The 23,461-nt window shown below is 38.0% G+C and overlaps 1 protein-coding gene across 5 annotated transcripts in view; it reads left to right on the top strand.

The window, feature by feature from the left end:
• PCDH15 (protocadherin related 15) overlaps positions 1–23,461 on the top strand; it is a 1,661,037-nt gene that overhangs the window by 1,369,670 nt on the left and 267,906 nt on the right. For all 5 annotated transcript variants that reach the window (XM_089314076.1, XM_089314072.1, XM_089314075.1 and 2 more), the window contains 3 exons: positions 688–767; positions 8,094–8,187; positions 18,225–18,353. In XM_089314076.1, the coding sequence (XP_089170202.1) occupies positions 688–767; positions 8,094–8,187; positions 18,225–18,353 (303 nt within the window). The remainder of the gene's footprint in view (positions 1–687; positions 768–8,093; positions 8,188–18,224; positions 18,354–23,461) is intronic.

The following is a 23,461-nucleotide window of genomic DNA, read 5'->3' as shown; positions in this document are numbered from 1 at the left end:
TTATTTGTTTTTGCTATACTCCTTTTCTTTAAAGATGTATTTATTGATTTGAATGGCAAAGTGACAGGAAGTGAGAGACAGAAAATGTTTATATGCTGGTTCACCTCCCAAATGTCTGCAACAGCCAGCACTATGCCAGACCCAAAGCAGGCAGACAGGAACTGCACTTGGATCTCCCACATTGATGCAAGAGCCCAATACTCCCAGGAGTGCCAGGAGAAAGCTAGATCAGAAACAAGGAGTAGCTGCAGATATACTCTGATATAGAATATGGGCGTTGCAAATGGCAGCCTTGAGTGCTGGGCCACAGTAGTCACCCCATCTTACTATATTCTAGGCAAATAGAAAAAAAAGTGCTGAAATAATTCCTTGACACTGTAATTTTTTTTGCTTTGAAGACATTTGCTTAAATTATAGACAGAAAAATTAATGAAGGTAAGTAAATTAAATAAGTAAAACTAAGGAAAGTTTTCACTGTTTCTTCATCAAGTAAGATTTTATGTACATCTAGAAATCCTGGGAACAGATAAATTATTTAAGTAAAATCTTGGTATTAGGGTATGCTTTAATCTTATTCGTGGAGGCTGTAATGGATATTCTATGCTAATAGTTTGAAGCTTTATTATTGTGTACTTTATAGTAGCCGTATAAACTACTAGATAATTGAATTTCCTTTTCTCTCTGAAGGCAACTGATAGAGAAGGAGACCCAATAATATATGCCATTGAAAATGGAGATCCTCAACGAGTTTTTAATCTTTCAGAAACGTAAGTTGGAAATGATTTCTGCCTTGATTTTTCCCTTTTTAAATCTTGAACATTGCCCTCTTACCAAGAGAGGACTTCTGATCAGAGTCTTTGAGCAGTTTGTAGTTTTTTTCTTTCTTGTTTTCTATGATTATTCTATGAAAGCTAGGAGGACAATTCTAAACCCAAAAATCTTATCCAGGAGACCATTTATTTATTCCTAACATTGTTGATGTGTAAAATCCATTGAGGTGGAAATACTTCATTTGCAGGCATAACCTGGGATTAATTAGATTCCCCTCAAGTTGACAGCTTCTCATGATAAGAAGGGCAGTTCTACAAAGAGTAAGTTAGCACCGACTTGTTAATTCAAAGGACGTCTTGTAAGGCAAGGACTGTCATAGCATATTTAAGGTTCCACAGATGCCTATTCTTCATTTTTTGATTGTGACACAGTCTAAAATTGATAAAAATGTTTAGAATGCATGTCCACACCAAACCTCTTTGTATGGACCTCTCTGAACACAGCAGACAATGTAATTCCTATCCACTGCGAAAACTGGAAACAGGCATAGAGAGAAGGTGTCGGGTTTTCAGTCGGATCATTTGCTTATCCTCTGTAATGTCAAGCTGTGGCTGTTGTACTGTCACATGTGACTGGCTACAAAGGAATAGTGCTTGCTATACCCTGATATTTTCATGCGATTGTGAGTGGTTTTACTTCCTGAAGGAATGGGAGTATTAATCTAACACATGATTATATAGTGAAAATGTTGACAATTGTGCTAATCACTGCATTAGTCTTAGGAATATATATTAAACAATGCCAAATCCAAGAACCACATGGGGAACTTAGTATTTTGAGAAACAACTACAATTTCACATTGGATAAGATTTCCAACCATGAACTAGAAATTCCTGGGACCCAAAGGTATTATAAATACTATGCCCAAGAATTCTAGATTTCACTAATAAATAAATTTCTATATGGAAAGGCTTAACTGTGTTGAGTTCCCCCCAATGGAGATATCAAAGTAAAAGAAAATTAGCTGTAGTTTATCATGACCATTAAACACATACACACGCACACACACATGTACACACACACATACCTTTTAAAGGGACACCTCACTGAAGTTTACTTGATATGGGTGTGAGGATAAGCACACAAAATCACTGGGAGAGACTTATGAATGCAGATGTCACTAATAACATTTAGGGTCAATTGGTTTCCCCCAAAGATGGGCCAGGATGACCAAATAAGGAAAGAATTTCCTTTTCAACAAGTGAAGCTGGGGCAACATGCAAAATAGTTAAGATGGATCTCTACATCGCACTAATCACAGACATTTGCTCAAGGAGAACTATGGGTTTCAAGAGAATAGTAAAGACTATATAACCATTATAAGAAAATGCAGATATAAATCTTTGTTACTTGAATTAGAAATGCATTTTTATCTTGACACAAATGCACAAACGATTGATATAGTTAAGTTGGAATTCATGACTTTTTTTTTTTTTTTTTTTTGACAGGCAGAATTGTAGACAGTGAGAGACAGAAAGGTCGGTCTTCCTTTTGCTGGTTCACTCTCCAAATGGCCGCTATGGCCGGCGCGCTGTGCCGATCTGAAGCCAGGAGCCAGGTGCTTCCTCCCGGTCTCCCATGTGGGTGTAGGGGCCCAAGCACTCAGGCCATCCTCCACTGCCCTCCCGGGCCACAGCAGAGAGCTGGACTGGAAGAGGAGCAGCCAGGACAGAATCCGGCACCCATATGGGATGCCGGCGCCACAGGCGGAGGATTAACCAAGTGAGCCATGGCACTATCCCATGAACTTTTAAAAGTACAGGTTTCAAGGGACACCTGTACAAGTACTAGACAACTCATACACAGAGAAAATAATTTAAAGTGTGAGCGATAAAGGAACATGTGCCAAGAATAAATTAAGAACATGTATGACTCTAAAGGAAAAAGAAAAATAGTCTAGTTAAAAATCCTCGGCCTATGGTGCCGGCACCCTGGGCTCTAGTCCCGGTTGGGACGCCAGCTTCTGTCCTGGCTGCTCCTCTTCCAGTCCAGCTCTCTGCTGTGGCCCGGGAAGGCAGTGGAGGATGGCCCAGGTGCTTGGGCCCTGCACCCACATGGGAGACCAGGAGGAAGCACCTGGCTCCTGGCTTTGGATCATCACAGCGCCAGCCGTAGTGGCCATTTGGGGGCTGAACCAAGGGAAGGAAGACCTTTCTGTCTCTCTCTCTCTCTCTCACTGTCTAACACTGCCTGTCAAAAAAAAAAAAAAAAATGGACAAAGTATTTGAATTGAATTTTTTTCTAAAGGATATATAAATGGTGAATGAGGCTGTGGAGAAATCCTCATGGTTAGCAGTTATTAGGGAAATACAAAGTTAAAACTATTAGGATATGCTACTCTGCATATAGTTAGAATGTCTATAATGAAAAAGGAAGGTGATACTAAATATTAGGGGTATTCAAAAAGGTCAAGGAAAATCCATATTATGAAAAAATTATTTCCATGAACTTTAAAGTTATTTTGCACCAAAATAAACACATCTTTTATTCTACAAGTTTTTGAAGTACCCTCATTTGGTTAACAATGTTGAGAGTCCTCATTTATTTCCGGTGGCAATGTAAAATTCGCACTTTGGAAAAATTTTGATATTTACCATACAATACACTGTTCTTCTCATATCTAATTAAGAGAAATGAGGCATACATATATATGAAAACTTGGACAATGTCCATAACAAATTTTTCCAGTGGCAAAAAGTATAAACAATGGAAATGTCCAATTACAAATGAATGGATAAACAAAATATTGTGTAGCCATATGATGGAATATTATGGGCAATAAAAAGGAATAGAGTACTTCAATTCTTGAAAATATGATGCTAAGTGAAATAAGACAGTCACAGATCACATTAAAATGTGTGATTCCATTTGTATGAAATGTCCAGTTTAGCTAAATCTACGGAGACAAGTAGTAGATTAATAGTTCACTGAGAATGATGGTTGGGAGAGAAACGAGTGCAAGGAAGTCATTCAATTTGCTGTCATTTGTGTCTGATTTCCTTCACTCAGTTTAATGTGGCAACATGGCTCAGTGACCCACTCCTTGTCATTGCTGTATAATACTCTCATTACATATATATATATAGCAATTTATTTATTAATTTATAAATTTTTGGTAGTTGGTGCTATTTTTCTTTATTTATTTGACAGAGTTAGATAGTGAGAGAGACAGAGAGAAAGGTCTTCCACCTGCTGGTTCACTCCCCAAATGGCCACCACAGCTGGTTCTGCGCTGATCTGAAGTCAGGAGCCAGGTGCTTCCTCCTGGTCTCCCATGTGGGTGCAGGGCCCAAGCACTTCGGCCATCCTCCACTGCCTTCCCAGGCCACAGCAGAGAGCTGGACTGGAAGAGGAGCAACCGTGACTAGAACTGGCACCCATATGGGATGCTGGTGCCGCAGGCAGAGGATTAACCAAGTGAGCCAAGGCGTCGGCCCCGGTGCTATTTTTCTACCTTAAGGTTATTGTAAGCACTGCTGCTATGAGCATACATGTACATGTATTTTGGTACTTATTTTCATCTGTTCTGAGTATACGGTCAAGGGTAAAATCACCAGGGCATATTGTAGTTTTGCATTTAAGTATTTTAGGAACATCCAAATATTTTCCATGGTTCCTGAACCATTTTGCATCTCTACTAGGAAAGTATGAGAGCTACAATTGCCTATACCTTTACAAACACTTATTTACCATGGTTTTTTTTTTTTTTTTTTACTGTTGTTTTACTTGTTTTTTAATTATAGCTATCAGTGACAATGAAATAGCGCTTAGTTGTAGTTTCAATTCACATTTTCCTGTGACTGATGATATTGATCATTCTTTCTGATATCTTCTGTTTGTTTGTGTATGTTCTTTGGAAAAATGTCTCCTCATGTAGTTTGCCAAGTTTTCATTGTGTTCATTGTGCTATTTATTGAGTTGTTAAGATCATTTCTATATTATGGAAACCAGAAGCTTTTTGAATATGTGACTTGAAAAACTTCTTTAAAAAGCTTCCCTGCTATTTTTAAGATTTTTTTCTTTTATTTATTTGAAAGGCAGAGTTACAGAGAAAGAGAGAGTGAGAGAGAAGAAGGAGAGATAGAGAGATCTTCCATCTACTGGTTCTCTACCCAGATGGCCACAATGGCCAAGGCTGGGCTATGCATAAGCCAGGAGCTTCCCTCATATGTGTACAGGGGCCCAAACACTTGGGCCATCTTCCACTGCTTTCCAAGGTGGATAGGAAAAGGAGCAGCTGGTACTCAAACTGGCACCCATGTAAGATACTGGCGTTGAAGACAGTGGATTAACCTGCTATGCCCCAGGGCATCCCCCTAAGTTAATTTTTTTCTTGACTCTGCCTTCATTTGGTTGCTGCAATCCTGTGAGTGTTTTCTAGGTTTCTGTGGATTGTTTTTGACTCTCCCTGTTTAATTTAATTTTTTAATGTTTTTGTGGTGAGACTATTTCTGGAGCTATGTACTTCACCATTTTCACTAGCATCACTCCTATGATGTATGTTTGAATCTTACAAAATTTACATAGCACCATTTTTGATGTTTTGTCAGAAATGATGTTTATGTATTTTTTAATGTAAAATCATACAATCTTTGGTATGTATCCCAAGGCAGTTCATTGATTATTAACTGTTTGAAAATTATTTAAAACAAAGTTTCACAAAACCCTATATTTGCAACAGAATTGATATATGCAGGCATTTCTTTGTTTTCTTGTTTTTGTTTGTTGATTTTGTTTTTTTTTTTTTTTTTTAGCTCTCACATATAAGGGTGAACATGTGGTATTTTTCTGTCTTTATTAATACCCAGCTGTTATCAAGACTCCTTGCCAGCTATTTCTAGGATGTCATGAAAGAATGTTCATGTATATCCATAAACTAGTCTTTCAGCTAAAAGTATCAGAAGAAACTGCCTAGAACTGCCTTTGCGGTGTAGTGGGCAAAGCTGCTGCCTGTGACACTGGCATCTCATATGAGTGCTGGTTTGTGTGCCTGCTATTCGACTTCTGAGCCAGTTCCCTGCCAATGGTCTGAGTAAAGCAGTAAAAGATGACCCAAGTGTTTGGTCCCTGCCACCCATGTGGGATACCTGGATGAAATGTGTTGGCTCCGAGCTTTGGCTTGGCCCAGCTCTGGCTATTGTGGTCATGTGGGGAACGAATCAGCAGATGAAAGATCTCTCTCTGTGTCTCCTTTTCTCTCTGTAACTCTGACTTTCTATATAAATAAATAAATCTTAAAAAAAAAAAGACACTAACTTTTCTTTCCTTCTCTATACATCTCCCAAATATCCCATTCAACTATCAGCCTCATTGGATCACAAAGTATTCATCATCTTAAGCCAAGGCCTCTATCTGTCATAATCATCAGACCATGAAAAAAAAAATAGCTGGATGGCTCTAAACAGAGATACTAGATATATTCCTAGTGATTTTTAGATAGAATGTGCAAGGAGTATTATAGGCATATAGAGACATTAAGCTAGTAGAAGGAAAAAGGAAAATAGTAACTCAGGTTTCTTTCCCTGACTATACTATGGCTAACTTTTCAAATATCTGATTTCTTAAATTACTTGAAATAAGTCTCTGAAACAATAGCTGTCTTACTTTTCTCTTTGAATGTCATTTTAGAATGAGATTATCTGAACCATCTGTAGTATAGGAAGCTGATCCAAACCTGATTGTTGTGAACACACTCTGGGAATTGTTTTTCAGTTATTTTGACAAAATATTTTTAACATTACAAGCAGCAAAGCCAGTTTTTTTTTCGAGTCATACCATATGTTTAGAACTTTTTTAAAGTCCATATTGACAGGAAGAACAAAATAAAGTAAGTGGAGTAAATGGGACTCTGATTTTGATTCATTTGCTTTGATTCTGAACTTACTTGCCATATGTGGAGTAATCGTTTAACTTCCATTATTACCAAAGAAAAACACATTAAAATCAAAGGGTTTATTTGATCAGAAGCAAGACATGTTTTTATACTTGGCAAATACTAAATGTTTGTTACATGGAGATGTACTCTGCTCCACTGTAGGTGCTTGTTATACCCTAATTAGAATATCATGTCTTGAACAGTATCATTAGAGACAGTACAACTAATCAGGGTGTTATAAAACAACTTATATTTGGAAATAAATTGTGAATATTTGGAATCATTTATTCTGGACAGTAGAAAGGTAAGACATAGATTTAAAATATTCCCGATATACAGATTTTCCCAAATACTGTTATTTTGAAATCCCATTTTAAATTTGAAATAACATATTTTTCATTTACATTACAGCTAAAGACTTAATACTCCACTAAGAGTTCAGCAATTAAAAAGTTAAAGAAAAGTTCATCAGGAATATAGACAATGGCTGTATATATGATTCTTAACAATTTGTTAGACAATGATTTAAAATGTTTCACAAAACCCTGTATTTGCAACAGAACTGATACACGCAGGCGTTTCTTTCTTTTCTTGTTTTTTTTTATTATTATTATTATTTGTGTCTTGTTTTGTTTAGCTCTAACATATAAGGGAGAACATGTGGTATTTGTCATCTTGGTCTGGCTTATTACACAAAACACGATGTCCTCCAGTTGCAACCATTCTGATGCAAGTGATAGACTTTCAATCATTTTTTGTAGCTGAATAATATGCCATTGAATATATTTTTTGCCAATATATTAAGAATTATCCAAATTTTGAAAGAACAACAAAATGATAAAATTGTTACTGTGTCCACAGATGTTTGTTTTTTTTTATGACTTTTGAGATAATGAATAATAAGTTTTATTTTCTTAAAAAGAATGTGAAATATATAGTTTTGTTCCTCTTTGGAAAACAATTACATACTTGAATGTGTTCATACAAGAGAATAAAAACTTTTAAAAAATGACTATAATAATTATAATTTTTTAAAAATCTATTTTATATGCTACAAGAAACCTCTATTATTTTGAAATTAGTGGAGAAGAAACTAATTAACCTTTTGTTTGGCTTGTCAGAGATGGCATCTGATTTTTCTGCAATTCTGTATTGAAAATATATGTGATAATAAATTGAAAAGTGGTTAGATTAGCTGATTGTTACTGTTAAAACCTTTTGAGTTTTCATCATAAAGCCCAGCAGGTACTCCTCAAGTACTTAAGCTATAACAGCTAAAGGAAAAAAAATATCAAAAATAGTTCACAATAGCAAAAACCTCTAGTTGTGATACACGATTTCTTTGTGTCTTACTTGTTTACTTTTTTCCTCTCTGTTCTCTCTCTAGGACTGGGATTCTAACGTTAGGAAAAGCGCTGGACAGGGAAAGCACTGATCGCTACATTCTGATTGTCACGGCTTCAGATGGCAGGCCAGATGGGGTGAGTATGCTCTCTGGAAAAGTTTTGAAAAGAATATTAAACACATGGAGAGAGTCTTGTAGTCTTGCATCTTAAACTATCACATTAATGAATTAATGTTTTTCACCTGGAGCAACATCTTATATTTTGTAGGAGAAAGTGTTCACTTCTCCAACAAGATTTTTTAAATGATTTATTTATTTATAAAAGACAGAGTTACAGAGAGGGGGGAGAATGTGTGCGGGGGGAGGGGAAGGTTATCCACCTGCTGGTTCACTTCCCAGATGGCCACAGTGGCTAGAGATGTGCAGATCCGAAGCCAGGAGCCAGGAGGTTTCCCCAGGTCTCCCAGGTGGGTGCAGGGTCCCAAGGGCTTGGGCCATCTTCCACTGATTTCCCAGGCCATGGCAGAGAGTTGGATCAGAAGTGGAACAGCCAGGTCTCCAACCAGTGCCCATATGGGTTGCCGGCCCTTCAGGAAGCAGCTTTACCCACTAAGCCACAGCTCCGGCCCCTCCAACAAGTTTTAAAGAAGCAGCTGCACCCTGCATCTTTTATAGTGTTGTAACATTTAAATGGACAGAACAGATTACTGTGATCTGCATTCTCACCCAACATACCCAGAAAGTGAAATCTGCTTTCACTCTGTTGGGGTGCCATTAGCACAGCATCATGACAGGTGTTCTAGCAGTTTCTCTGTGCTGGAACCCTTTCCCTGTGGTGTCACTTTTGCAGAAACATGAGTGGAAGATGGATTTTGTAGATAAATACCTTTAGCACTTAGGAGAACAATTTCATTGATTGCACAGTACTTTGAAGTATCATTTAGAATCCTGAGTAATCCTGGGTGATCTAAGTGGTTTAAATGGACCCACAATTGCAGAGAAGATAAATTTTAGGTCTGCTGGACCTAAAAATCAAGTTTAAGAATAAATAAATAAGTTACTCTTTCCTAAGTGCTTTAAAATCAATTGTCATTACTCTTCGATCTAAGCTTTTTACAATCTTGATCATCCTAATTTTGTAGCATTGCAATATTTTCAATTTTCAGTAATTTCTATGCCTTGAGCTAGTTTTTGTTTTTGTTTTCTTTTGTCAAATGCTTATGTGCTAACAGCATTGCTATGTGGGAATAATTTCAAACTCAGCATGGATAGATAAAGAACGTTCACTCACTTCAAAAAGCTATATGCCTGTGGTTTACGCGAAATGATATTCTTTATTCCAAATGATACCTTAGGTAAGAGTGTATGGTAATGCTGTCCTCACACTTATTTGGGGAGGATTTCTGACAAAATTGTGCCTTGATAAACATAGGAAGTTAATATCTTGATAGTTTGGTCTCTTATTTTAAAAGGGAAAATAGGTAGAGCTTAATGAATATTGCAAATTATAATGTTATTTGATATTTTTCAGACATTAGATCAAGTGCTACATGGAAAATATAAGATGTACAGAACAAATTTAAGAAATAGCCTGGGGAAGAGAAGGCATTTAGATAATAAAAGAGTGAAGGAAAATAAAACCCAAGATTACTTTTAATGTGAATGTTATGGTGTACTTGTGTTAGATGTATGTAAAAAGTCAATGAGGGTCTCTAGGAAAAAAATATTAAATAACTTATGATGAAAGTTTAATGGGTTACTTGGCTAGGCAGTCACTGAGGGGAGACTTCAGTGCAGGAGGAGTTAGCATAGAGCACAGGATATGATTAGAGTGAAGTGAAATTAATAAGCAGCATTCAGGTCAACCATTAGGATAGAAAAAAAGGATAATGCAGATGAGTAGCTTGAAGATATGTCATATTATCATCAGAGTTAAGTGGTAATAATAGTAGTTGGGACAAGTTAAGTCTGGCCTTAAAATAAAATTTCTTGGACAAAGGGAGTTGAGAGGCATATTTAAATGCCTGCATAAGTATACTTTACCAATTATGGCTTTGCAAGCTCAGAAGCAAACTAAGTTATGTATTTAAACTAGTGGTTTTATTCTTTTCAGGGTATGTTTCAGTCTCAATGTATATATTTCAGTTAACTATGGACAAATCAGTTAGCATTTCTGGGCCCACATAATCTCATGCTGATGACCAATAAGGTCTCATCAAGATTTACAATTGTAATACCTTTGAATAAATTTTGTTTTATTGACAGAAGTTTATATTAAGAACACCAGGAGTGAAGAAACATTTAGATTTCAAATTAAAATTTTTCCAGATAATTTTATCATTTATATAGTTCCAGCAATATATTTTTATGTGTGCCCACATAGTGAGTTACTAAAACAAAGTGATATTAAGAATAAGATTCTGGCCGGTGCCGTGGCTCACTAGGCTAATCCTCCGCCTTGCGGCACCGGCACACCAGGTTCTAGTCCTAGTCGGGGCGCCAGATTCTGTCCCGGTTGCCCCTCTTCCAGGCCAGCTCTCTGCTATGGCCCGGGAGTGCAATGGAGGATGGCCCAAGTGTCTTGGGCCCTGCACCCGCATGGGAGACCAGGAGAAGCACCTGGCTCCTGCCTTCGGATCAGCGCGATGCGCCGGCTGGAGCGCGCTGGCCGTGGCGGCCGTTGGAGGGTGAACCAACGGCAAAAAGTAAGACCTTTCTCTCTGTTCTCTCTCTCTCTCACTGTCCACTCTGCCTGTCAAAAAAAAAAAAAAAAAAAAAAGAATAAGATTCTAATATTTTTAGCACACTTTTACTATCTAGATATCTCAAATGTATGCCCTTTGTAGCATCATATTAAAATTAATATTTTAACCTTGATAATCAATATTTGTGATGAGTACAGACAATAGACAGAAAGAATTACAAACAGTGATTGCCAGCAATTTATGTAAAACAAATTGACAGGATAAATTTAAGAATTTTATTATGAAAGACCTCTTCACCTATGGCCCCAAAATGCAGATAGAGGTGAAAGAGCGTATATAACATTGTTAACTTTTTTTGAGATTGATGAGGGTATCTGATTAGACTATCTTATATTCTTACCCTTTATAAATTTATCAATATCCATCCATTTGGCTCAATTATCAATATTTATCAATATTAGAAGATATATGTTAAATATCTGAAATAATTTATAATATATAGATTTCTTTATCATGAGTATAGCTAAAATCACAACTTACATTTTAATAATTATATATATTTACTTGGAATTACTAAAAAAATTTGGTGTTACTAAATTTATTTTTCTTATTTATTTGAAATGCAGAGTGACAGAGAGAGATTCACTCACAAAATCTTCACAAAAACCCAGGCTGGGCCTGATCAAAGCCAGGAGCCTGGAACTCCATCCATATCTCCAACATGGGTGCAGGGGCCCAAAGGCTTGGGTCCATGTTTTACTGTTTTCCCATGCACATTAGCAGGGGGCTGGATTCAAAGTGGAGCAGCCAGGATGCGAACCAATGCCCATATGGATGCCAGTGTCACAAGCAGCAGCTTAACCAGCAGCACTAGCCACTTGCTAAATTCCTTTAGAAAACTGTTACCATGTTTTGCTCTAAAATTTTCACATTTCAGCTGAAATTGGCTTTGAAAATTTTATGTAAATGTTTTTTAAACAATTTTATTTTACCTAAGCTGTTATCAGTAATCCTTATAGGAAAGCTCTCTTATGTTTAATTATTTTCTTGTTTTGCATTAGAAAAATATATACTCTACATCCTCATTTTAGAAACTGTCATGTAGAGGCCAGCACTGTGGTGTAGTAGGTAAAGCTGCCACCTGCAGTCTTAACATCCCGTGTGGGTGCCAGTTAGCATTTGGGCTGCTCCACTTCTGATCCAGCTCTCTGCTAGGGCCTGGGAAAGCAGTAGAAGATGGCCCAAGTCCTTGGGTCCCTGCACCAGCGTGGGAGATCCAGAAGAAGCTCCTGGCTCCTTGCTTTGGATGGACCCAGCTCTGATTGTTGCAACCATCTAGGTAGGGAACCAGCTGATGGAAGACGTCTCTCTCTCCCTCTCTCTCTGCCTCTGCCTTCCTGTAACTCTGCCTTTCAAATAAATAAATAAATATTTTTAAAAAGAAAGAAAGAAAGAAACTGTCATGTAGCATTCTTTTGAACTAGTTCAACCAGTTTTAGCTAAAAATACATTTTGGTGGAAAATCTGAACACACATGTTAATGAATATAATCAATATATTAATTACCAATGACTCAATGACATGGTTGCCCTTTAGGAAAAAACATAATGGGAAACCCACCTAACAGAAGCAAAAACAGATCAAGGTTTTACATTTGTCTAAAAAAAGAAAAAGGAAAGAAAAAGAAAAGAACCAGAAATCTAGGAGAGGATTCTGGAAAGATAGGAGAATGAGAAGAAACCAGAAATCTGTCTCCTAATTCAGAAAACAACTGCCCTGAAAAAATCTGACATAACAATTTGGAATTCTGAAACTTTTCAATTCTGAAGGGAAGCTATAGCTAGTAAATTACGTTTAATTGGAACCAATGTCATCACTCAGTACAGAAGAATCTATGCACATCCCTCCATCCCCATGTGTGTGCCCCTGGGGCAACTTGTGCAAGGCAAGCAAGATCCATAACGTATTACTCCTCTGTCCTCCAGATATGGAGAGTTTGTACTCTGATCACCGACTGCTGCTTCTGATCGCAGTAGTAGTCATAGGCAGTGCTCATCGCTACTTCATGATTTTCCCTTATCTCAGTCTCTGATAACTTCCAAGGAGCTTAAAGGCTCAATGCCCTGTGTTCATTTTGGTTTTTTGTCTTTTCACTTTGGGAGCTAGATGTTGAAAAATAGGCTATTCGAAAGCTACCACATATATAAAGGAAAATATGTAGTTATTACACATACCTAGAGGAAGACAAAGGTTCTGAAAATAACTGAGCAAACCTTAAGTTCCATGTCATTCTGACCTCAGTAAAGAGACAGCTGATAGCATTCAAAATACAAGAAGAAAAAATAGCAATAGCAAACCTTGGGGACAGGGGGAGAACCTGATTTTTAGAGTTGCCACATTATTAATTCCAAACCTCTAGCTTCCAAGAGTTTTAATAAACTACCAGGTACACAGACAAAGCAAAGAATGACCTATTCTAAATAAATAAATAAACAAACAAATAAACACTAAAACTGCCTTTGGGGGGTTGGCAGTGGTGGACCCATTTTAAAACAAATGTCTGACATTAACTAAAGGAAATAAAGGCATATATGGAGCAAGTCAGCTAAGAACAATGAACAGAATAGAAATTAATGATATGGAAAAAGATACAAAAAAGAATTTCAAAGAAATTCTGGATCTAGGAAATATATATGAATTAAAAATTAGCTATAAAAATAAGCTTGAAGATAGGGCAATAGAAATTAAGTCTGAAGAACAGAGAGAAAAATGATTAAGGAAAGTGAATGATTAAAGAAAAGTGAACAGAGTTTAGGGAGCCAGTGGGACTCCATTAAACAGACTAGCATATGCATTGTGGAAGTATAATAAGGAAAAGAAAGAGAGTGAAGAATATTTGAAGAAATAATAACAACATGCTATTTTGATGAGAAAACATGACTATATGCATCTAAGATGCTCCAGGAGACCCAAGTGGGATAACCTCAGAGACAAACCAGCATGTTCATACTTTGTAATCAAACTATCAAAAGAATTTTCAAAGAAGAAGGAAGCAACCTGTAATGTATAGGTAATACTCAATAAGATCTTAAGAATTTGTCTCAGGGCTGGCACTGTGGTTCACTACGTTAATCTTCTGCCTGTGGTGCAGGCATCCCATATGGGCACCGGGTTCTAGTCCTGGCTGCTCCTCTTCCAGTCCAGCACTCTGCTGTGGCCCAGTAGGGCAGTGGAGGATGGACCAAGTGCTTGGGCCCTTGCACTGGCATGGAAGACTAGGAAGAAGCACCTGGCTTCTGGCTTAGGATTTACACAGCGCCGGCCGTGGTGGCCATTTGGGGAGTGAACCAACTGAGGGAAGACCTTTCTCTTTGTCTCTCTCTCTCACTGTCTATAACTCTACTTGTCAAATAAATTTTAAAAAATCTTCTAAAAAAAAAAAGAATTTGTCTCATCAGACACTTGGGTGACCATAAGGTATTAGGCTATTACATTCAAAGTGATAAAGGAGGGGGAAAATTAAGAATAAAGATTTTCATGTCTAGCAAAACTGTTCCATGATGTGAGAGTGAAATTATGATATCCCCATATGAAATATACAGGAGTTTGTTGATAATAAACTATTCTTTTGAAAAATAAAAAAAAGGGATTTTTGCAGGCTGAAGTGAAAGATTGCTAGATAGTAACTTGAGGCCACAAGATGAATAATTGAAGATCTCAATAAAAATAAGTACATAAGAAAATGTAAAAGCTAGTGTTATAATAGGTAATGATTAAGGTAGAGATAAAGAAGATACAGATCAAAGAAACAATGGAGAAATCAATGAATCCAAAAGTTCTTTGAAAAAGTCCATGAAGTTTATGAACAATTGTCAGGAAAAGAGAAGAGACTCAATGTAATAAAATCTTGCATGAAAGTGGAGAATGTTACTATAAATTCACCGGAAACAAATAAATTGCAAGAGAGTAAGTATTATGAGGAATTAACATGTCAACAATTTGGGTAAACTAGGTGAAATAGACAAATTCCAAAAATCAGAACCTGTAGAGACTAAACTGAATAAGTAGGATATCTGCAAAGGCCTACAATTAATAAAGATATTAACTCAATAAACAAAACCTCCCAGCAGAGAAATACCCTTGAACTTTTAGCTTCAGCGGATAACTCTTCCAAATGTTTAAAGAAGAACTAATACCAGTGTTTTTCAAGCTTTTCCAAACAAAAATTTGTTGGGAGCAACCCGGACTGGACTGAGTTACTGGAATTAAGACTTATTCTATGCATCTGCTCTCCCAAAATATGGCGCTGGGAGAGGAGGCAACAGCTTCTACCCAGCTGCCTCTCACCAACTTGACAAGCTGCAGGACCTGCTCCTAATTGGAGGAGAGCAGCGTACTCAGCGTGTGGGCAGCCGAGTTAGGATTGGCGGAGGAGGACTATAAAGGAGGAGAGAGACGGCATGCACCAGGAACATCTAAGGGGAACATCTAAGGGGAACACCTGTGCAGCCCCCGAGAGAGCCGGCCGGCGGTGTGCCGCTCCCCCGCGGAAGTGGGGAATGTGGCAGGGGGAACCGCCCTTCCACGGAGGTGGAAGGGATGGTAGCCAACCCGGGAAGAACCCGCAGCAAACCCGGGGAGGGCCGAGCAGACGCAAGAACAGCGCAGGGTCCTGTGTCGTTCCTCCACGAAGACGGGGAACGACATAATGGTGCCGTGACTCGGATATGAAGCCTAGGCAGGGTTTAGTGTCGTTCCCCCATGAAGACGGGGAGCGACAAAATTGAAAATGGAACCTCAAATCATTCTATAAGCCAGCATTATCCTGAAACCAAAATCAAAGATATTTCGAGGAAAAAGAAAAGCCACAGAACAACATCCCTTGTGAACCTTGATATTCAAATCTTCAACAAAATAATAAGAAAACAAAATCTGGGGCCAAAGCTGTGGCGCAGCGGGTTGACGCCCTGACTTGAAGCACCAGCATCCTATATGGGCGCCGGTTTGAGACCCAGGTGCTCCAACTTCTGGTCCAGCTCTCTGCTGTGACCTGGGAAAGCAGTGGAAGATTGCCCATGTCCTTGGGCCCCTGTGCCCATGTGGGAGACTCGGAGGAGGCTCCTGGCTCCTTGGATCAGCACAGCTCCGGCTGTTGCTGCCAATTGGGGAGTGAACCAGCGGATGGAAGACCTCAATCTCTCTCTCTCTCTCTCTCTTTTTTTTTCTCTCTCTCTCTCTCCTCTCTCTGTGCAACTCTGAATTTCAAATAAATAAATAAATAAATCTTTTAAAAAAAAAACAAAATCTGCAGCATATTTGAAAGGAGTATACACCATGACTAAGTGAGATTCATTCCCACATTGAAAGGATGAGGTTCTTTGTCCTCAGCCAAGGCTTTGCTCACAGAGTAAATGGATCCTTACCCTGATTTCTGTTGTCATGTGAAGATCATGTCTGTTCTGAAGTTTATATAACTGGGAACATAGCATATGCACTCTTTTGAGTTTGACGTCTTTCACTCATTCTTACGTTCATGAAATTCATCTATGTGATTAGTATTTTGATGCTGCATTTTAGTCCTCTGTATACCTGAAGCATGATCTATATTGCCATCTACTATTGATGGGAAATTTTTTTTCATATTATAGCTATAAAGTGCTGTTTTGGTCATTTTTTATAGGACTGTTAACAAAATTTGTACTAAACTTTAAAAAATATCTACAAATCATGTATGAAGTCCCATGGGAATTTTCACAGGATAATCCCACAAAAGTTTAACGCTATGTAGATGAATAACTGTTTTCAATAGCCAAGAGGTCCATGCTGTGCATGGCAATTTTTAACAACTGCTGGACGTTGTATATGAAAGAAAAATTATAGGGGACTGGGATAAAGTCACATTGCTAAAAGGAGAATTTGCTTTGGATCTTATAAAATAGGGAAGTTCACCTTAATCCAGTCAGAATTTGAATGATGAGTTGAAATCTGTGTGAGGCCTGCTAGGCCCCTTGCAGCACAACCCATAAAATGTTGAACTTTGGTGATTTCAACAGAGAGCATGGTGGTATTTACCAGAACCTCTCTTGGTTGCTATTGAAAACCCATTTTTTCACTCCTCTGCACTGGGATTGCTGGAAAACCTCTTCAGGGTCACTCATTCTTAATAACAATTTTGTGTTCAACTTCTTAGTTTCTCACTCTAAATCACTTACATTTTAGTAAAATTGTGTATTTTTCAAAACAAAACTTAGATAATTTTCTCCTGTTAGATTAATACTATGTTTCCCTCTTACCTTCCATTTCTGTGTCATTACATATCATTGCATGCTGGATTTAAAAAAAAATCTTTTTTTACTTTATTTCAAAGGCAGGGAGACAGACACAAAGATAGGAATCTTCCATTCTCTGGTTCACTCCCAAACGCCCAGAGCAGTCAGGGTTGGGCCAGGCAGAAGCATGGAGCCAGGAGCTCCACCTGAGTCTTCTTCGTGGGTAGCACTTGAGCTATCATCCGCTGCCTCCAGGGATGCACATTAGCAGGGATCTGTGTCCAAGACAGGGTTTCTGGGACTCCTGCCAGGCATTTCCATATGGGATGAGGGCATCCCAAGTAGTATCTTAAACATTTTGCCAAACACTCATGCAAGCATACTGAATTATTTACATTCAATTTTTTTTTTATTTCTTAGTTCTACCTTGTATCCAAGTCTTCTGTGATCTGCCTCACACTGGCAGAGCTAGTAAAGGCCAGGTTCTATATCCATGCTTTGATTAGAGAACAGAGGTTCTGAGTCATTCATGAAGATATTCTTTGACTGCAAAAGTCATCGACCTATATTATATTTTCTGGTTGCATCAGTCCAGGGATTTACCTTTTGACAAGGTAGCACATGCTGTCGGTAGATTTACCTGTTTATCACTGCCATCAGCTGCGTGCTTGTAAAGTTAGTATGTGATGCTCAGACCCTCCGTTTAGATGTACACCTAGAAAATAACTAAGACGCTGTTTTCTGTTAGTGTTAGCCTTCCTGAATACTCTGTTTGAGGTATCATACTGTCCTGTAATTGCACTGGTTTTACTTTTGAACAATGAAAATATAATTGCTGAAAATTACAGACATGATGTATTTCAGAGTTATAGGGGTGTATTGCATAAAAAAGAAAGTTCATTACCCATAAAGTGTGAACAAGGCATAGGTGAAGTCATTTTCTGAAAGTAAGCCTGCCATAAGTACTTGGCATTTTGAAGATGTTTGCCCTTTAATATCATCGTTGATTTTTTTCCATTTGTTTTTCTGAGGTATTTGAAAAAATCACAAAGTTACTTACTTACTTATTTATCTAAAAAGCTGAGGAATGGAACCAAGGACAAGACATTTTTCACAGAGGTGCATTCTAGGATGATCACTTAATGAATTCAGTGTTAAAATAGCTGCTCTTACATTTAATCCTTTCTGTTTTCTTTCAGACTTCCACTGCCACAGTAAATGTGGTGGTGACAGATGTTAATGACAATGCCCCAGTGTTCGATCCCTATCTGCCTAGAAATCTGTCTGTGGTGGAAGAAGAAGCCAATGCCTTTGTGGGTCAAGTAAGGGTGAGTGGATTTCACATGTACCTAATGTATACATTTTAAGAGCACAAATGTTTTATGCGTTAATTATGAAACAAGATGCAGCTACAGTAATCTGTTGAAGGATCATGCCAGTTCCTAGTCTTCTAGATTTTTTTTTTATGTTTTGTTATCATATCCTGTACTTTTGGGATTGAATTTATCAAACACATCAACTTATATTTTGTCACTGTGGAATTTAAACATTGATTAATTGAGACCATTCTTTTCTTTTCTAATGCCAGTATATATCTTAATTTTCTGGAATGAAAATATCTCAAAGAAATAATTAGGTTTACCAAGATGTATGGATTTAAACATATATATCTCAAATAGTTGTAGATGTGAATTAATTGGATTATATCAGTATATCTTTAGCATATACAATGTGTCCACTATTTCACACACACCTTTTGTCTAGAACTCTGAGGACTTATTTCTAGGCATGTCGTCCTGGCACCTGCCTTGACATATTAGCCATTTTCTGCAGGTCATTTGATGACTTCCCCCTTTATTCTTAACGTGGAGTCAGCATTTCTTCAGTTGGACTGTGACTGATCGTGAATATTGCTCATGAAATGGAGGCCATGGGTGAAGAATTCTTTTGAGGAAGAAATGTGTATTTTGGATCACCTACCACAGATTTGATGTCTGTGTTCTACAGGACAGGTTGTAATCATCCTGTAGGAAGGAGGAGCACACCAACTAGTGATTCAGATCTAGGCTTCAGGTCCCCCTGCTCTCCTGTAGAGACCCTGACTTGTGCATAACAGACTTGCTACTGCTTTGAAGTAATCCTTCCCTTTAATTGTGCTACTCCTACAATGAGACAAAGAAGCTGAATGTTAGTCTAATCTTCTTGTGCTGTAGAAGATTTCTTTAAGTTCTTTCATAGAGCTCTTATGACTTTCATATCATGACAGATTTTTTTAAAGACAAATTTGTTTAGTTATTCATTTGAAATTTGTGTGGGGGAGATACCTTCATCCAGTGGTACATTCCCCAGATGGCCACAATAGCCAAGACAGATCCATGCTGAATCTAGGACTCAAGGACTCTACCCTGGTCTCCCAGACATAGATGACAAGGTCCCCGAAACTTGGGCCATCATCTACTGCCTTCCCAGGCACATTAGTGGGAAGCTGGATCAGAAACAGAGCAGCTAGAAGTACACTCCAAAATAGGATGCAGCTATAATAAGAGGCAGCTTTACCTGCTGTGCCGCAGTGCCAGTCCTGTGCCCTGTGATTTTGACTGCCTGGTTTAAGTCTCACTCGCTTCTTATTTTTTGAGAGACAGAGAGGCAAAGAGGGGAAGGGAGGGAAGGAGAGTGAAAGAGAGACTTACAGGCAGACAACAAGCTCTCTCCACCGATTTGCTCCTCAAATGCTCCAATGCCTGCAAAGGTTAGGGCTGGGCCAGGCCGAAGCTGGGAGCCACGAACTCAATCCAGGTCTCCCACAGTGTCATCACTGCTGCCTCCCAGGGTCTGCGTGAATAGGAAACTGAACTTGGGGCTTGAACTCAGGTTCCCCACTATAAGGTGCAGGATTCTTGATACCTAAGCAAAACACACAACCCCGTCTTTATTTTTTTCCTTCATCATGCTAATGATTCTTACAATAATAGTCAAATCTATAGTTGTTGTCGTTGTCACTATCTCTCTAAAATTCTAGAGAGACTGAATAAGGCATGCATCCCTTTACACTGCATTTCTCTGGAGGGGAGGGTCATGGTTATTATGATGTTTAATATCCAGGAGTCCTGATGACAACTGCTTTGCACGTGATCCAGTTCTAGAATCCCATCTGAAGGCTCTACCCTTCCTGTGACACCTCTGGTCTTACTGTGGTTTCTCAAAATAAATAAATAAATAAATAAATAAATACTTCAGAAACAAAAGACTTAGATGTAGTAACTTTCTTTATGATGTTTGAGTAACACTAATAGAAAAGAAACAAAGAAGAGCAAAGAGGAGAATCTAGCCAAAAAAATGACGTGATATTTTACAAACTGTTACTAGCAGGATTAAAGCTTAACCCCAAAGGCAAATTATGAAAAGGTAAAAAGTCGTGCATCAGAAGTTTGCTTGCTGAGGATGATGGAACTGGAAAAGTCTTTTACTAAATTCTGAGAGTCCGTAGCTATCGTAGTTGGAGGACAGGCGGAAACTAGTTTTCACTCCTTGCCCCCAGCATAAATAGCAGCATTCCTTGTGCAAATTCTGCTATGAAAGCGTCAGTGGGGCTGCGTTGTGGTACAGAAGATTAAGATGCCACCTGTGACACGAGCACCCCTTCTGAGCACAGATTAGAAACCTAGCTGCTCCTTTTCCTATCTAGTTCTCTGCTAACGTGTCTGGGAAAATAACAGAAGATGGTTCAAGTACCTGAGCCTCTACCACCCACATGGGGCACCTGAACGGAGATCCCAGCTCCTGGCTTTAGCCCAGCCCAGCCCTGGCTGTTGTGGCCTTTTGGGGAGTGAACTAGCAAATGCATGATTCTGGCTCTGGCTCTGGCTCTCTCAGCTCTGTAATTCTGCCTCTCAAATAAATAAATAACTCATTTTTTTAAGGGCATCTGTTTACACTATCAGATGGAAATTGGCCAGAGAAAACCAAATGCTCTGGAGGAGGTACATATGGCACTGACAGTTTCTGTACACCAAGCAAGCTGGGTGGTAAAATCTACAGTGGAAACATGTGCAGAAAACAGAGAAGGTGGTGACTCGGGAAGGATCATTACTGTTAAGAGTGAAATTGGATTGAGAGCTATGTAGGCTAATTACATGAGTAGGGGTACAGAGAAATGACAGTGTGGCACATTATAATTATAATAAGACAATGCCATATATAAACTGTCCCTGTACCATGTTGTGGAAGGTTCCAGGGGGACCAATGAAGGGTCTGAGTGTGAAAACATCAGATTTGTATCTTACGTAGGTTATTCCTTAGTAGATAGTAGTGGAGGATTGTAAATCTAGAAAGTGGAGATAGGTGCAGATTGTAACCCCTGAAATATTTGATGGTTGAATTAACATGACACTGTCTACAGCCATACAACTCTGGACATGCCTGATCTCATCTGAATTAATATGACAGTGCAACCGCAGTGATATTAAATTACATTACAGTTGTCCCTCTATAATACACATTAATAAAATGAAAATGTATTTAATCATATTCATCAAGTAGTCAGATAAAGCAAACAGGTATTAAAACTATATACAATGTATGATTTTCATTAGTTAATATGTGTATCATTGGAGAGAATACAGTTATACGTAATGTACAACAAACAAGACATCAATGTGATGATTAGTTTTTAGTTAGTTTTCTTCTTCCTTTTTATTATGTTTACCATTTTTCCTGGTGAGCCTTTGTCCCTGGAGGAATGATTACATTAACCACATTTCTTCTTTCCTATTTGTTAAATTTAATGAGAAATGGTCTCTCTAATTTATTTCAGCTTCAAGAGTTGAAATAGAGACCTGAGCACTCATAATTTGATAGAGTATAATTGTTCTAGTCTTTAGGCAATAGCATGTTTTCATATAAACTAAAATGATTGAAAAAGTACAAAGGAAGAGGAAAATATCCAAAGCAGACTGCATCCAGCCGGCTGGATAGATAGCTTCAGAGACGTGGTAATGTTCATAGAATGGAGTCTGGTTTCATCACAGTGCTATCCTGGTGCTACCTAATGATAATTATATAATATATTAATCTCACTAAATGACTCAATGCTCCACTTGTAAAATTTAATTTTAATTGCTACCAAAAAAAAACATTAGGACACATTTAAAAGCAAGATATGTATGGTTAGTTACTGAATTTGAGTTACTGAGTTTTTGTTTATGTTCTAATGACATTTTGGTATGAAGAATACAATATTTCTATTTGAATGCTGAAGAAACTTTTCTTCTCCTTTTTAGAGATAGTGTTGTAGTAATAAAATACACTAAGTAGCAGTTTCAAAATAATTATAGATAACAATATTTTATCCAGAATATTAAAAAATTACTAACAATTACTTATTGTCTATCTTTCTATTCATAAAATGTAGTATACCACATTTAGAGTGGTATACAACTTATTTTCAGTAGCAGTATGGGAGGAGTGGGGAGATGCATGTAGAATGAAACCTAGTAAACACAGTAAAAATATATCCCACGTCTAGTGCCAAGTGGCTAAGGCATATTACTTACAAAAATAATGAGAGACATTACAATGACTGGGATGGCCAAAGAGGGTTTAGGGGAGACATAGATTATCCTCAGTATTTTTGACACATTAGTAATGTTCTAGGTTCAAAAATAAAGATACCAGGCAAAATGATGTAATGTAAGATGTAATCCAGTGTAGGAGGTAAAATAGATTCACAATAATGGAAGCTGTGGAGGAGTTTTTAGAAAATCCCTTTCTCTCTGTCTCTCTCTCTCTCACTGTAACTCTACTTGTCAAAATAAATAAATAAAAATTTAAAAAAAGAAAATAAAAAAAGAAAGAAAATCAATTAAAATATGTTGAGTTCAGGTGGGATTGAATTAGCTACTGATACTAAGACCTTTGCAGTGTAATATTTCATTGAGAATCATTGAAATCCTATTTGACAAGAGATAGCATCTAGAAAAACTGCATATCCTGACTGTGAACCACAAACATGCCCATAGTTCATCTTCAGAATGGGTCTCAAATATAAGGGGCCTCGATCTACCTAAGCAGAATTATCCGTGACCCTGATTACCTGGTGGGAAGATACCTGAAGAAGACCCTAAATGTTTGTTTGCAGCCATAGACTGACTTGATCTGAAGCCATGGCCATAGGTCACTATGGGCTCTTTTCAAAGGACCAGGTATCTGCTCCTCTGTGGAATATACAACAACAGAGCATCGCATAACCTCTGTCAAGAGCGTTCATTCCTTAGATAGGCTAAATCTACAACAGTATCTTAAATCTGTGTTTATCTTTCCGTCCACTTGCCTTTAATCCACTTTATGCTGGCCCATGATTTCAAGACTCACTACATAGAAGTTTCAGACTCGTTATTTTACCCTCCCTCCTGACCTCTTACACTCCTCACATATGGTG

This window comes from Oryctolagus cuniculus, chromosome 15 (genome assembly GCF_051225735.1).
Source record: "Oryctolagus cuniculus isolate XC-2025 breed Fujian yellow rabbit chromosome 15, ASM5122573v1, whole genome shotgun sequence".
Lineage (NCBI taxonomy): Eukaryota > Metazoa > Chordata > Mammalia > Lagomorpha > Leporidae > Oryctolagus > Oryctolagus cuniculus.
Note: the sequence above shows the minus strand (reverse complement) of the source record. Positions and strands in the feature narration are given on the sequence as shown.